The sequence below is a fragment of the Ovis canadensis genome, chromosome X (genome assembly GCF_042477335.2).
Source record: "Ovis canadensis isolate MfBH-ARS-UI-01 breed Bighorn chromosome X, ARS-UI_OviCan_v2, whole genome shotgun sequence".
NCBI lineage: Eukaryota > Metazoa > Chordata > Mammalia > Artiodactyla > Bovidae > Ovis > Ovis canadensis.
In genome coordinates, this window is record NC_091727.1 from 25698652 (window position 1) to 25715981 (window position 17330).

Consider the following 17330-nt stretch of genomic DNA (forward strand, 5'->3'; position numbering starts at 1 on the left):
CTTTTGAGTTAACCCAGAAGGACATTTATATCATCCTTGCTCAGACACTCTCTCAGGCAGAAAGGACAACTATATACAGATTCAGCCCTCAGCTCTGAGACAGCTATCACATGGCAAACGCCCAAACATTTCCCATGGGAATGATGGCTGTTCCCTGTTCAGAAACTCATTGGGAGTATACTACTTGAGCCAGGTTAGCAGCCAGGGATGCTCTGTCTTCCTCTTCCCCACCTGAACACTGGTGGTCAAAGCACACCCAGAGAGGCTCCCTGTTCTGCCCAATGACCACCAGTAGGTTTCCAGCCATGTCAGGACCAAGCAAGACAAAGTGCCAGCACGGGGTGGCACAGGTGCACCAAGACCTAAAAGGTAACTAATGTAACCCAGGGTTCACGATGCCATATTTATAAAAATAGCACTGTGGTTTCTGTCTTCCCTCCCACTCCATGGATTTTGCCTGGGTACTCATGGGTAATTGCCTGCACACTAGGAGAAAAGTTATATAACCTAAAGCTGTCCATCAACTTGTCAGTCAAATGACACAGGACACACATGACCCTACCCCATGGCAGGACCCCTTCTGGTTTCCAGACAGCCTGCTCTCATCCTTCTCAGGAGTGTAATTTTGCTCTGCTTCATAAAACTGATACTTAAAACTGCTCTGTTTCTCTAATGAATTATTTCTCTTTGCTAGGACAAAAGCAGGATATCAGTGTTCTGCTGGTGAAATATGGATCACATATTTATTACTGTTTATCAGGATCCAGTTAAAGTTTTTATATTTTATAATGCAATTTTAGAAACTTTTCATTCCTGTGTGATCTAGAACAAGAAAACACAGCAATGGAAGAGGAATTTCCATGCAAATTTGAAGAGACTCTGTGGTAAAAATAACTTAGGTCAAGTAAAAAAGAAAAGAGAAAGCAAATTTTGGTAACTTTTTGGTTTTGTTAAATTCTTTTAATACTCCTTTTTAGTAAAAGTATGTCCTTAGATTATTCAAGATTGTGGGAGAAATTAAATAGTAATAAAGTAGACACCTTTACCATTGTCACTCCTATTTCCAATTACTAATTGAGTATCTACTCCTTGGAATGCTCCATGGCAGAACTGGAGATGGTAATAAAAAGAAGCCTGAGTGACTGTCCATAGAAGTTCAGTGTCTACAAGTTGCCGCCATATCAAGCAGATGGTGAGGTACCCTTTGAGACCTAAACATGTGACAAGTTGAAACAAGGGATGAGAACAAGAGGAGGTTTCAGATTAGAGCAGTCAAAAGTAAATGCTTTGAGGCGAGGAATGTGGGCGCTTTAGGACACTGCAGTTCCCTTGAGGATGTAACTTGAAGTTAGGTGGGTTGGTGGGCTAAATGAGGCTGAGTGAATTGAGGGCAGGGAGTGACCCTGAAATAGGGGGTTTAAGTTAAGAAGCTGAAGAACCGAATGGAAGATTACCCTTGATTTTTACTTCAAGACTGTGGGTAAACAGACACTCTCCACCTGGGACAGGAATACAATGGGTTCTGTGCTCCTGCCCCAGTATAGGGAAACACAGTGCACAAACTGGGGATTTAACCCCACTGCCTCCAGGGTGTTTTCCAGAAAGAAGGATGGTATTTCCTTGAACTGAGATATCTCATACCCACTGTAACAGCACTCTCCACACTGGGGTCAGAGGCCACTATGTTACAGAGATGTTCTACTGCCTATTTTAATTTGGGGAACTTCAAATGAAGGCTGCACTTTTGGTACTGGTGAAATTAATGAAAATGGGGGGGGTGGTTTTGATGAAAACGCAACTGGAAGGGAAGATCTTCGTCCTTAACACAAATTCTAGAAGTTCTGAGTAGCATCCAGGCAGGAGAGATTCCTCTACATTCAAATGACATAATTACAAATGGGGAAATTTTATACAGTTTTAATGTTTAAGCAGAACTTTGTTCACCCCCAAAGTGTCACGTATTTCTGATATCTCATGCAATTAAAAAAACATTCTCCAACAGTTGATACTATGGTCTGTGGTCATAATTATCAGAGGAATAAATGTCATTCTTTGAAATCCATTAGTGCAAGAGCTTTATAAACACAGATATATTACAATAGTTCTACAAAATAGGGTTTAGAAGACTCACTTTGCAGATTATGAATTTGGTAATATTCTCAAGTTCACAAGACTTGTGACAGAGCTAGAAATAGACATTTGGTCTGCATATGTCGAGAGGCCACACTGTTCCACTCCTCCCAGCCTGAGGCAGACCTAGTGTCCTTCAGTTCTCCTTCAGGACTTCTCCTGAAGTTCTCATCTCACTACTCCAAACTATTTCAGAGGCTTCTGTTTCAAGCTGGCGGTGTAGCAGGATGTCTGTTCGTCTCTTCCTGCACCATAACTGCAACTAGCTGTTGGACAACTATCAACCGGAGGACGCTGGAACACACCGAAAATGATACCCCACGTTCAAAGAAAAACTGGAATTATGAAAGTTCTGTACCTCACATCAAGGAACCCAGCCTGCGGTTCTGACAAAGGGACTTGGAATTCCCTGGTCATCTGACCTTGAACGGCAGTGGGGTTTGATTACAGGACTCCTACAGAAGTAGGGGAAACAGACACACCACTCTTGGAGGGCACAAAGAAAGTCTCGCATGCACCAAGACCCAGAGAAAAGGAGCATTTACTCCACAGGAGACTGAATCAGACCTACCTCCAAGTGTTCAACAGTGTCCTGTGGAGGCATGGGTCAGCTGGGGCTCACCACAGGGATGGGGGCACTGGCAGAAGCAGTCCTAGAGGTCCTCCTTGGCGCAAGCCTTCTTACAGGTCAGCATTAACTCTGCAATAGAGACCACAGACCCATAATTCAAAAAGTGACAAGCTCTCTAATGTTCACTGTAGGGCTCTTTACAACAACCAGCACATGGAAGCAACGTAGATGTCCATCGACCGATGCAAGTATAAAGAACCTGTGGAAGGTACATGCGATGGAATATTGTTCTTGTTATTTTGTTGCTAAGTTGTATCTGACTCTTCTGAGACCCCAAGGACTGTAGCTCACCAAAACCCTCTGTCCTTGGGATTTCCCAGGTAAGAATACTGGGGTGTGTTGCCACTTCCTTCTTCTGGGTATCTTCCTGACCCAGAGATTGAACCCATGGCTCCTGCATTGGCAGGCAGATTTTTTACCATTGACCCACCAGGGTAACCCAGTGGAATATTTCTCAGTCATAAAAATGAACAAAATTGTGCCATTGTTAGAGAGGCAGATGGACCTAGAGAGCGACATACAGAGAAGGAAGTCAGAAAGAGAAAAACAAAGATTGAATATTAATGTATATGTGTGGGATCGAGGAGAATGGCACAGGGGACCCTATTTGCAAAGCAGAAATCAAGACAGTGATATAGAGACCAAACGTATGGTGCCAAGGGGGAAAGGGTTAGGGTGGGAGGAATTAGAATATTGGGATTGACACATACACACTACTGATACTATGTGTAAAATAGACACCTGTTGGGAATATACTGTATAGCACAGAGAACTCTCCTTAATTCACTGGGATGTCCTCAATGCAGGGGAAATCCAAAGTGAGAGGGTATATGTATATGTATACCTGATTACTTTTAGTATGGAATAGAAGCTAACAAAACATTGTAAAGCAACATACTGCAAGAAATATTGAAAAAAATAACAAGAGTTAGACAAATACCTTCTTTGTCTTTGCTGCCATTGACTCTTAACAGTGACTGTAAGTGTACTTTTATTTAAACACTCCTTGATTTTCCAAAGAACAATGCAAAGTAAATCAGATTTTTCCTTCATAGGCTATTATTTAACACAGTGTTTTTACATGTTAACATGTACCTTACAAAATGTAAATGTCATACAAAGGAAACTAGGATTAATGACTTTATAAATTTCTCTTCTTTACTGTATTTGTTTTTACTTTCCTAGTTAGTATGGGAGAGCAAAACATGCCATCTCAAAATGTCTCTTTTGATACACAGGTCATTCTAACTGAAAACAATCTAGGCCAAAAGATTCAGAAAGGAACTTGACCTTGGGCCTAACTGCCTAAAAGAACTTAGACACAGGTCCTGTTCCCTGAAGAGAACTATGACCAGAGATAGCTGCAAAGATTATGGGCAAGGGGTGGTGGCGAAATCTTGGCAGGGCCTAAAGATGAGAGTCCACTCTGTGGCCCGGGGTCTCTGCCTGGCACAGAAAACATTCATTTACCAACATTCCTTTCCCCTTCTCCATGTGAACTGCCTTCCTACCCTTTCAAGTCCCAAACAACTGCCATTAACATTTTCTTCTGTCTTTGGCTCTGGGCTTTGTTCATGTTGATGAGTTATTCAGTTTTCCTGGGTCTCTCTCATGTCTATGTGTTATTATACTTTTATTTTATCCTATTCATCTGTCTCACATCAATTTAATTCTTCGACCACCCACAGAAACCTAGAAGGGCAGAGGGAAATTTCATCCTCCTGCATATTAGCTACATCTCACATATTTCTTTCTGTGTTCAAAATCCTTAATGAAGTATTCAATAACAAACTAATGGCTATGAATGTCATGAATGATTTTAGTCATATTGATATAAGAACATATTTCTTTATGTTTTTCTAATTTTCATTTATTTATTTACTGAACATTACCCCCGCCCAACAGAGGAAGAGTCAGTTTTCCTCATAGCCAGTCCCTCCCATCAACAAGCTTCCACAAGCCTCTTAAATTCATTCTTCAGAGGGCAGACAGAAGACCTACAATGCCCTATCCTCTAGAACGAAAACCACAATCACACAAAGCTAACCTAAATGATCCCGTGGATCACACCTTTGTGTAACTCAAAAGCTACGGGCCAGGATTTGCAGGGCCACCCAAGGCGGATGGGTCATGGTGGTGAATTCTAACCAAATGCGGTCCACTGGATAGGAGAATAGCAAACCACTTCAGTATCGAGAACCCCATGAACATCAGAAAGGAAAAACAAATGATACCAGGAGATCATACCAGGGGGAGATACCTGAGCCCCGCAGGTCAGTACATGTCTAATATGGTATTGGGGAAGAGCCCAGTAATAGCTCCAGAAAGAATTAAGAGACTGGGCCAAAGTCAAAATGACGCTTAGCTGTGGATGTGTCTGGTGGTAAAAGTAAAGCTCGGTGCTGTAAAGAACAGTACTACATAGGAACCTTGAATGTTAGCTCCATGAATCAATAGAAATTGGTCAAGCAGGAGATGGCAAGACTGTTAACATTTTAGAAATCAGACACTAACATGGACAGGAATGGGTGAATTTAATTGAGATTACCATTGTATCTGTGGGCAAAAATCCATTAGAAGAAATGGAGCAGCCTCATAGTCAAAAAAAGACTGTGAACTGCAGGTACTGGGTGCAGTGTCCACAAGGACAGAATGATCTTGGTTCATTTCCAAGGCAAAGCATTCAGCATCACAGTAATTCAAGTCTATATTCCAAACACTGATGCCAAAGAAGCTAGAGTCCAGTGGTGCTATGAAGATGTACATCACAGCCTAGAACTAATATCCCCCCAAAATGTCCTATTCATAATAGGGGACTGGAATGAAAAAGTAGGAAGTAAAAGGAGTACGTCAATGATGTATATTGTAACCCTGCTTATTTAACTTATATGCAGAGTCCATCATGAGAAACCCTGCACTGGAAGAAACACAAGCTGGAATCAAGATTGCTAGGAGAAATGTCAATAACCTCAGATATGCAGATGATACCACCCTTCTGGCAGAAAGTGAAGTGGAACTAAAGAGACTCTTGATGAGCGTGAAAGAAGAGAATGAAAAACCTGGCTTAAACTCAACATTCAAGCAACTAAGATCATGGCATCTGGTCCCAACACTTCATGGCAAACAGATGGGGAAAAAGTAGAAACAATGGAAGATTTAAATTTCTTCTCCAAAATCACTGTGGATGGTGAAAGCAGCCATGGCGGTGTTGGTGGTGGTTTAGTCACTAAGTCGTGTCCCACTCTTGCGACCCCATGGGCTGTAGCCTCCCAATCTCCTCTGTCCCTGGGATTCTCCAGGCATGAATACTGAAGTGGGTTCCCATTTCCTTCTCCAGGGGATCTTCCTGACCCAGGAATTGACCCTGGATCTACTGCACTGCAGGCAGATTCTTTACCAACTGAGCTATGAGGGAAGCCCCAAATTAAAAGACACCATGAAATTAAAAGATGCTTTTTCTTTGCAAGAAAAGCTATGACAAACCTAGATCACATAATAAAAAGCAGAGACATCACATTGACAAAAGAGGTGTGTCTTGTCAAAGCTATGATTTTCCCAGGGGTCATGTGTGGATGTGAGTGCTGGACCGTAAAGAAGGCAGAGCACTGAAAAATTGATGCTGTAGAATTGTGGTGCTGGAGAAGACTCTTGAGAGTCTCCTGGATAGAAAGGAGATCAAACCAGTCATTCCTGAAGGGAATCAACCCTGAATATTCATGGGGATACCTGATGCTGAAGTTGAAGCTCCAAACTTTTGGCCACCTGATGGGAAGAGCCGACTCATTGGTAAAGACCCTGATGTTGGGAAAGATGGAAGGGAAAAAGAAAAGGAGGCAGCAGAGGATGAGAAGTTTGGATGGCATCACTGATTGGATGGTCATGAGTCTGAGCCAACTCCAGGAGATGGTGAAGTATAGGGAGCCTGGTGTGCTACGGATCATGGGTCACAGTCAGAGATGACTGAGCAACTGAACAAAAGCAACACAGAACTGCAAACCAGCAAAAGTAAAATATATTGTAAGCAATGGACAATAGTTAATAACACCATATTGATATGAGTTGCTCAGTTTTAACAAATGAACTTGTATCACTTGAACCAATCCAAGATGGTAATAACAGAAGATGCTAAGTGGGGGAAGAGACTGGCTCTATAGGAACTCTGTACACTATCTGCTAAATTTTCTGTAATCCTAAATCTGTTCTTTAAAAAAATGCAGATGCTCACAAGACAAGATGCTCACCACTCATCATGAAGAAATGCAAACCAAAGCTACAATGATGCATCACCTCACACCTGCCAGAAAGGCTATCATAAAAAAAATCTAGAAACAGTAAGTGCTGAAGTGGCATGGAGAAAAGGGAACCCTCTTGCACTTTGAGGGGGAGTGTAAATTGATATAGACACTATGGAGAAAAGTATGGAGAGTCTTTTCAAAACTAGAAATAAAACTACCCTATGACTCAGCAATCGCACAACTGGGCATACACACTGAGAAAGCCATGCGTGAAAACATGCATGAACCACACTGTTTATTGCAGCACTATTTACAATAGCTAGGACGTGGGCGCAACCACCTCAACTTCCACTGACAGATGAATAGATACAGAAGTTGTGGTAGCTATATAAATGGACTATTACTCAACCATAAAAAGTCACAAATTTAAGTCAGTTGTAGTGAGGTGAATGCACCTAGAGTCTGTTACAGGAAGTGAAGTAAGCCAGAAAGAGAGCAAAAAGTATTGCATATTAATGCATTTATATGGAATCTAGAAAATATCACTGATGAATCTATCTGCAGAGTAAGTATAGAGACACATGCAGAGAAAAGACGTGGACACAGCAAGGGATGGAGAGAGAGGGACAAACTGAGAGAGGCTGTGATGTATATACACGGCCATGTGTACCAGAGATAGCTAGTGGGGAGATGTTCTGGAACAGAGGCAGCTCAGACTGCTGTCTGTGACAACCTAGAGGAGTGAGATCGGGGTGGTGTGAGGGATGCTTATGGAGGCGGATATATGTATACTTATGGCTGCCTCATAGTGTTGTACAACAGAAACTAACACACTAAAAAGCAATTATCCTCCAATTAAAATTTTTCATAAATGCTCTACTGATTTAAAATGTAGAAAAAATCTGGACAAGGACACATAGCCAGTACAGAGTTATATACAACAATGCCAAATGAATAAGAACAATGAAAACCAAATGATAACATAAGAATTTATCCTCGAATTAAAACTCTTAGGAAACACGCACAGGAAATATTCAAACGTATAAAGAACTTCAGCTATCTCATATAAAATAGATCACCATAGCAAAATCAAGAGTCTGGCCTGGAAGAATCAACAATTACTTAGGTCAGGAAATAGAAAATACACCATAAATAAAAGCAACCATACAAAAAATGGACCTACAAAGAAACCTCAGAACAATGAATGCATTCCACATAGAAGCAACAAAAAGACCTTCCTGACAGCCTTAGGAGAAAGAAGTCTCAAACAGAATAGTATGTTCTGTGTATTCCTGAGGAGCACATATTGTAAGACTGTCGATGTTCCTTAACTCCTGTACAGATCTACTCCAGTCAGACCAGCTGAGACCACAATCAAACATGGCTGCTGTTTCCTGTACCCAGAATAAACCATGAAAAACTTATAAAAGGAATAAAGACAACTATTAACAGAAACAAAAACACAAAACTAAATAATTCCCGAGGCAAAGTAAGTCTCTAACGAACTTAACCCTATGAGTGCCAAGGTGAAGGAGTACTCAGAGACTGACAAGGGGTGTGCAGCCTACAAGGGAAGAAGACAACAGGATCAGCTGGAAAAGGCTTTAAAGTTCAGCCCTTGATTCTTCCACTGTGCCCTGGGGCCATGAATCGCTACAGCCTCACTGAAGGAATCTGAGGTAGCATCTCAGAGCTCCCATGCCAAGACCATGGGGAACAGAAGTTTGAGTTGGATGTGGCATATGGCCCAGAGGTCATGAAATAACCAGCACAAGCTTTGCTAATGGATGACAACTGGCCCTTTTAAGTGATCACCTTAATGGACTATCACACAGGGACTAAAAGAGAAAATGTAGTACCACAAAAGTTGTACCAAGGACAGAAATTCACCTCAGAACTTTCGAGCAATGCCCCTGCAGTCGACTAAGAGCCCACAGTGAGAACCGTCAGGCTAAGGAGCTCCTTCACTTCTCTACTGGGATTGTGTGGGGCATGGTTGGGGACAGAGGTGGATTCATACCAGAAAGGGAAGGATTTCCAGGCCCTGCCAGCAGTCAATATGAAGATCCTGAGTGAGATGTGAGGGGTTCCACACCACAGAAGGCAGTCTCCCATCCTTCCCTCTCAGCTCATCTTACCTGCAGCAGCCATTTCCTAGAAGCCTCAGGCAGAAGTGTCCAGGGGAGATGTACGTGCACTTCTCACCAGGAGTCTCGGGACGTGATGTCTTCGATGTGAGGCCTTGGTCTCAGGTCAGCAGATGGCACGTAGCCCACCACCTACAGGGGACAAGGGAAGACACGGAGATTGGACAGAGCATCACTCAGCCCAGACGACGGGGCCCGAAAGTGCCCTCACTGTCATTCTCAGGAGATCCAGGAAGCCAGTTCGGCCAGGCCAGAGACAATCCTGCTGGGGTGCTGACGGAAGCTAGAGCCTGGAAAGGAGGCCTGTAGACTCCACTCAGTACAGGAAAGGTCTCAGGATCTGCTGTGATTCAAGGAAAGGTGCACATGCCAATCCTCCGGGAAGCTCCCCTGGAACCCCGCCCACCCTGGCCCCGCCTCTGCTGTCCGCCTGGAACACAGAAGCACATGACAGGAAGTGACGACCACGCACACACGCTGCGGCTGCGAAGCCATCTTGGAGAGCTGATGTCGTCTTAGAGAACTGCCGTGCAGGGTGCCCAGACGGAGGACTCCCAGGTCTCACAAGGTGTCCAAATGTGAGGTGACGTGAGTTACAAGTGCGGGGACACACGTCCGGCACGACCAAGCCTTTCCCTCTGAAAAGAGGGGGCCGGACAACCCCCGGCCTTCCTGCCCCTGCTCTCCCCTGGAAGATTCGGGCCTGCATCTTAAGCCCCAAGTCCAGCCACGTCACCCAGGTGCTCTCCGAGAGGACGGCTTCGGTCCGGGGCTGGTGGACTCCAGTTCTGCTCAGTAGAGGGAAAGCCACTAGCCCTGTAGCTAAAGCAGGGACCCTCGGGGGGTACTGACGGTCTCCCCAGCCCAGAATGGCGGCCATGTGATACCCCCACCCCCCGCGACTTGGCCTCGGAGCATGCGGGTAGGGTCCGGGCAGCTCTAACGGCTGCGGGGCACCCTCATTGTTATCTCGGATGTGGGACAGTGACGGAGGAGGGGACCTCGGTCCGAGGGGTTGGTGGCTGCTCAGTACAGGGAGAATGTCAGGGCTTAGGAGGAGCCAGGGTGAGGACCAGCCTCCCTGACACACGGGCCAATCATGACCCTCCCCTGTGGTCAGCGCTTCCTCCCGGCTACACAAGGGGAAGGGAGGCTGCGGTCTGAGTGGGGAGGTTAGAGCTTGCTTACAGAAGGGCGGGTCCCGGGACCCTTAGGTGGGAGGCTGAGTGCTCCCTCCTCTCCTCCAGAGTCACAGGGAAGGTGGCAGCATCAGCTTCAGAGCAGAAGAGGGATCGGGGCGGGTGCTAGGGGGTCATTCCCCGTTTTTCATCCTAACTCTGAATGTGAACTGAAAGGACATGCCTCCCCTGCCAGCCCCCACAGGCCCCCGTCTAACGCCCAGGCAGGGCTGTCTGGCTACCCCCCAGGGCTCGCTCTCACTTCCTCCTTAGGGGTCTCAGGGGACAGGCTGACTAGGAGAACAGGACACATGTGGGTCCTAGAGCAGTGGCCTCAAGGCTCCCTACAAAGCGGACTTGGTTTAAGCCGGGAACGACTCTCCCTGGTGAAGGTGCTCACAACAGTTCTTTGTCCTTCCTCAAGGGGCCCTCGTTGCTTGCCTTCCTACGGCACGCCCGCCTGCGTTTCCTGACCTGTGTCATCATGCCTCGGAAGCACAAAAACAAGCATCATTCCCGTGGGAAACGCCATGAGGTCGAGGGGGACACTCAGGAGGCCCAGGCCAGTGCTGCAGCCCCAGGAGAGGAGTGCCTCTCCTCCCCCTCTTCTGTCCCTCAAGGTTCTCCCCGGGCTCCCCTGCTGCTGGCAATCGCCAGGAGCTTCAGGGAGCCATGGCCCCTAGCTCTCCTGATGCAGAGGCTTCCTGTGCAGGATCTGATCAAGGTGCCCAGGGCCCCAAGTAGGAAAGTGCAGATGCCGCCCGAGCAGCCCTGCTCGCTCGGAGCATTCACAAAGATCCTCTGATGGGGAAAGCCAGCATGGTGGTGGATTTCCTGCTGGAGAGGTACACCAAGAAGGAGCCCATCACACAATGCCATGCTGAATGTCATCGGAAGGAAGTACAAGGAGCACTTCCCGGAGATCCTGAGCAGAGCCTCTGAGCGCGTGGAGCTGGTGTTTGGCCTGGAGCTGAAGGAAGTCGACTGCAGCAGGAACATCTACGCCCTCCTCAACAAGTTCACTCTCGGGGTTGAGGAAGGTTCAAGTGATGAAGAGGAGCTGCCCAAGTCTGGTCTCCTCATGGCGCTCCTGGGCATCATCTTTATGAAGGGTAACCGTGCCACCGAGGAGGAAGTCTGGGATTTCCTCAATGTGTTGGGGATCTATGCTGGGAGGAAGCACTCCATCTTTGGGGAGCCCAGAAAGCTCATCACCAAAGATCTGGTGCAGAAGGGGTACCTCAACTACCGCCAGGTGCCCAATAGTGATCCTCCACTCTACGAGTTCCTGTGGGGCCCGAGATCTTATGCTGAGACCAATAAGATGAAGGTGTTGGAAGTTCTGGCCAAAATCCAGGATACGGTCCCGAGTTCCTTCCCAGACCTCTTATGACGAGGCTCTGAGAGATCAGGCGGTTAGAGCAGGGCTGAGAGGCATTCCCATTTCTCCAGCTATGGCTGAGGCCAGTGCCCCTTCCAGGGCCAAGTCCTACAGCTCCTCCCACATCTAGGGAGGGGTCAGGGCACTTTGTCCCCTTTGAGTTGGAAGAGAACAGTCCACCTCCAAAATAGCGCAGGGTAGTAGGGGTGGGGGGAACAAAACCCATGTGTTCTTTACAGTTTTAATAGTATGGGAGTTTTTTAACAAAATATGCATGTTTTCCTTTTATCCATATGAATACTATCTAGTCAAAAATAGATGATTTCGGTAGGTAGGTAGAGGTGTTTTATACAATTTTTAAATATTACTACTCTTCATAAGGTTTATTTTGCTTCAGAATCTAGGTTTATTAATGTCATGGAGTCATGTTTACTGCTATTAGGTTTATGACTAGGAGTTCGTCATTTGTAAACAAGCTGAAAAGACTTCAATATTTTCCCTATGGTCCAGAATGAGGTAATACAGCATTGGAATAGGATTTTACTTGGAAATGTGTAAGAATCCTAGAGATAAATATTTGGGATCAGAAAGCTTTCAGAGTAAACGCAGGTTTCTTCTTCATTTGTCTTATTTGTCCTCTTTCCTTGTAAAAGCTGATAACATGGACTTAGATTTGTGTAGCTTATTCAAACTGTATGACACTTAAATCATAATAAAATAGAGTCTTTGCTCATTATTTCTGTTTTCTGCCAAATGAATTAACCATCTTCTGTTTAGAAGGCTTTCTTATAGTACTGGGTTGGTAAGAAAATGAAGACCAAGCCACTGCCCATGGAATTTTGAGTCTAGCAGCAGGTACCATCTATGGAAGGTGGTGAGCTAACTCTAAGGAATCAACAAATCATAAAGTTAAATGGGGAAGGTGTGGAAGAGGAGGTTCCAGCTGAGAGCAAGCATGTCTAAGTTACCTGATTAAGGCAGCATTGGGTCTTGGGAAACGTCTAGTTCCTCGGTGGGAGGTCATTTTCAGTCCAGATGCATGATGGGCTAGATGAAGCTGTGGGAGTGATGCCAGAACTCATACCATGGTTCTCAGAGGTGATGCTGTAAACCTGGAATATATCTCAACCATATGTTCACCATTATTTGGGGATATCCGAAAACTATAGGGAATCTCAACTTAGGGAATGGAAGGGGCCCTGTGCACTTGAGCCAGGGGAGTGTACACTCACACTACATGGTTTCATCAAAAGCTGTTCAGACAGTTTCTGAGAAATAAGGGTGATACCCATTGGAGCGAGATGCCTAGATGTCACTAGACTGTCTCTCTCTTTTGGGGATGGGAGCACCAGAACTTGCTCTGTTAAATGGGCAGTTTAATTAGGTTGTGTTTAGTGTAATTTGGCTAACTTTAAGGGTGGGCTCAATTTTTTCTGTCAGTGGGCTTAATTTAGGGGTGGTTTGGACAAAAAACAGCACCTGAGAGGGAAGTTGTTGGTCCTTGAGACAAATGAACTTGTACTTTCACCCATGCGGAGAAGGTAACCCCAAACACATCGTAAAACAGGTGCTCAAATAGGGAAATACCGCTTAGTTTTACTTGCTTGGGAGCATTAGTGCTGATGTGGATTTGATTATTGTTTGGAGTTGCATATGCTCTAATATAGCCTGGAAATAAAATTATATGATGGAAGTTTGTGATCATTCAGGGTCAAAATCACCTTCGTAATAACTGCCATTCATTCAACGTACCAAAGCTTGTCTCATACTGTGCCAGGTGATTTACATACATCACATGTGTCTGTGGTCCTACACTATAGACTTTTTCAAACACAATTTGCAGATAAAGAAGCTCAAAATCAAAGCTCATAAATGATAGGAGCTGGACTGAACCCCGGCATTGAATTCCTCCAGAGCCCATACTGTGCCACTCCTCCAGGATGAGGCCAACCTTGGGTCACTTCCTCTTTGTGAACATAAGTCAAAAGAGGTATTTCACATGCTAAATAGCAGAATTTCATACCCCAAACACGATTTTGGAATTAAAAGCCCCAGAAATAAGTAACAAAAATATTAAAAGTGAAGTACGAATAAAGAAGGAGACAGCATTCAGTGACAATTTATCTACAAAGGAAATGTCAGTAAACCACAAAAGATCAGGGATGCACAAAATCATTTAATTCAGCCCCTTCCTTTCAGAGAGTAAATCTGTTATAGTGAAGGTTGTACAAGAAGCTGTGTCTGGTCAGTGAAGAGAAGGAAGAGATCAGTGTGTTTTCTCTGATAGCACACCACCTATGCTGGGGCCCCCTCCCGGACTGCAGCTTCCCCATCACGCCTGGGTATCAACCCATTCTCTGTGAGATTTGGTGCAGGCAGAGTAAGACTTTTCAAAGATGTGGCATTTCCCAAGAAGTCTTTCATAGAAGAGACAGGAGTCAAGGTAAAGACAGATGAATGAGGAACTGAAGTCACAGAGAGACTGGCCTGTGTCTGCTCTCAGAAGGCCAAGACAGGGCTGCCAGGCTGCACATTCCCTCACTTCTCTTCAGGGCTTGCAAGGACATGGACTTTGCTCTACATGGGTCACCTCAGGCTGAGAGAAAGTGGAAATCCAGAGTCCCCCAGGAGTCAAGGTGAGGCACCTGAGTCAGGTCATACCCCTACACTGAACACAGAGGGCCCCAAGAAGCCTCAATCCTGATGTCATCCCTAAAGGCACAGGTAGGAGCAGACTCGTGTGGCATTCCCAGACTTTCCCTCTCGGGCATCACAGGGAGGGAGGAGCTTAGTCTGAGGAGAGCTCCCTTATGTAAACAAAGGAGCCCCACACCCTGCCAGGAGTCAAGCTTTGGATGTATGAAAGCCCCTGACCTCAGAACTCTGAGGAAACCGCACAGAACCCTGCCCTTCCGGGCATCCCTTGGATACCTGCTCATTGTTGTCATGACATGCCCATTTCCTTCTATGATGTCACAAGGCAGGTGGGACATGGTCCAAGGGGTATAGCCTAGGGCCAGCAGTGGGATTATTTCCAGGTTTTCCAGAAACCAACTGAATACCCTGAAGACGAAGGGAACCACACACCCCATCACCGTATGATTCATCCTCTGTGCCTCAGAAGACCAGGGACGGGTATGGACAGACGAGGAGAATCTTACTTTCTCCTCGGGGTCTCATGGAGATGCTTGCCCTACTATAAGAAAAGTATAGTAGTAGAAGGGGTGGACCTAAGGGGAAGGGAGGGTAGAATTTCAGGCCACAACAGAGGTCAAAACAAGGACTGAGGGATCATCTACCAATAAAAAGAAGTGATAATCAATCCAGCCCTGTTCCTTATAGCCCTTGAAGAACCAGGGCAGAGTTATCAAGCTGAAGTTCCACCAACATTTACTTATATCAGGTGTGTCGGAGGTGAAACCCTTAGTATGAAGATGCAGATACCATTCCAAGAAAGGGGTGGGGACACCAGGCCCTATGGGGAACGAATGGCAGCAGCTGCTGCTGCTAAGTCACCTCAGTCGTGTCCGTCTCTGTGCTTTCCCATAGATGGCCCCCATGAGGATCCCCCGTCCCTGGGATTCTCCAGGCAAGAACACTGGAGTGGGTTGCCATTTCCTTCTCCAATGCATGAAAGTGAAAAGTGAAAGTGAAGTCGCTCAGTCGTGTCCGACTCAGCGACCCCATGGACTGTGGCCCACCAGGCTCCTCCATCCATGGGATTTTCCAGGCAAGAGTGCTGGAGTGGGGTGCCATTGCCTTTTCCGGGGGAACCAAAGGAAGCACTCTTAATTCGTGTTGAGGACTCCAGAGGCAGGGACAGAAAACTTCCCAGTGCACACTCAGTACTGCGTGATAACTACTGACTGAGGTGATGCGGTGAGGACCTCTTCACTTCTCAGAAATCCCAGGAAGCTTTGTGATGCCAACTACAGAACAGCAGAGGGAATAGGTCCTAGGACTGGCCACTAGTTGGGTTGGTGGTCTTGAATGTGAAATAACAGATGCCTCTGTGTAGGAGACTACCAGCCCCTTCTGTCACCCCAGCATGCCTGAGGCAGGGGTAGCAGGATGCAGCCTAAAGATCACTCTAATTTCCTTCAATATGTTTCCCAAAGGACAGGCTGATTAAGAGAATAGGAACCCTGGGGGTTTTCAGAACAGTGCCCTCAAGAAAACCACAAATGTAGCCTTCCTGATAACCAAGGTGGTATTCCCCTGCTGCAGCTTCACACTCATCCTTCGTCATCCTGTGGGCCCTTATCACCTGCCCTCCTACTCACACTTCTAATCATTGTCCCCCAGAGCAGTCATCATGCCTCGAGGTCAGTCTCATAAGCTCTGCATCCGTGAGAAACGCCACCAGGCCCGATATGAGCCCCAGAGTCACAAGGGAGTTCAGCCCACTGCAGTAATGGAAGAGCTTCCCTCTACCTCTTCTCTTTTAGAAGATAAATCACAGAGCTCATCAGCTACTGGGTCAAACAGCACTTCCCAGGGGTCTTTGGAAGCCCCATCTACTACCAGCACTTTTTCAACTACTGCTGACCCAACATCTGATGAAGAAGATACCAGTCAAGATGAGGAAGATTCACGTTCCTCATCTTCTACCGAAAACACCTACCATGATACTCTGAACAGCATGACAAGTTTGTTGGAGCAGTTCCTTCTGTGTAAGTATAAAATGAAGCAGCCCATCATGAAGGAAGACATGCTGAAGATTATCCACCCAAGATACCATGACCGATTTGCCGAGATTCTCAAGAGAGCCTCTGAACACATTGAGGCTGTCTTTGCAGTTGACTTGAAGGAAGTTGACTCAACCATCCACTCCTATGACCTCGTCAGCAAACTGAACCTGCCCAACAATGGGAGGGTGTGGGTTGGTAGGGGCTTACCTAAGACCGGTCTCTTGATGACAGTTCTGGGTGTGATCTTCGTGAAGGGCGGCTGTGCCACTGAGGAAGACATCAGGAAGTTCTTGAATAAGATGCAAGTATATGCTGGGAGAAAACACTTTATCTACGGAGAGCCCAGGAAGCTCATCACCAGAGACTTAGTGACGATGAAGTACCTGGAGTACCGTCAGGTTGCCCACAGAGATCCTCCATGTTACGAGTTCCTGTGGGGTCCACGAGCCCATGCTGAAACCAGCAAAATGAAAGTCCTGGAATTTTTGGCAAAAGTCAATGATATGGTTCCCAGTGCCTTCTCAATACAATATGAAGAAGCTTTGCGAGATGAGGAGGAGAGAGCTCGAGCCACAGTTCCAGCCAGGCCTGGCACCACTGTCCCTTCCAGGCATGATCCACTGCCATGTCCAGCAGCTTCTCCCACCCCTACCGAAGACGAAGACTTTTAAAAGATCATCCAGATAAGAAAATGTGACATCAAAATAGGGACTTTTGCCGAAATGGGAAGCAATCCCGCAATAAAAGTGCTGGGACAATGGAATGAAAAAATAAAATGAAACAAGTTTCAAAACATGATCAACCTTGATTGTTCTCCATCTTTTCGGTCTTCTGTTTTGTAAAATTAAATAATTTATACCTCGATATGCTTCTTGAAAAATGCAGGAGGTATTAAACCTTAACAAGTTAGACCTCTTCCTGTCTTCATTTACTTTTT

General features: G+C 45.8%; 1 protein-coding gene and 1 pseudogene across 1 annotated transcript; both read left to right on the top strand.

Moving 5' to 3' along the window:
- The first annotated feature begins 10059 nt into the window (after positions 1–10059).
- Positions 10060–11832, top strand: LOC138930635 (melanoma-associated antigen B18-like; annotated as a pseudogene).
- A 4185-nt stretch (positions 11833–16017) lies between these two features.
- Positions 16018–17064, top strand: LOC138930636 (melanoma-associated antigen B5-like). The gene has a single exon (XM_070291142.1). It carries the CDS (start codon positions 16018–16020, stop codon positions 17062–17064), a length of 1047 nt encoding a protein of 348 aa, XP_070147243.1.
- The last annotated feature ends 266 nt before the right edge of the window (positions 17065–17330 follow it).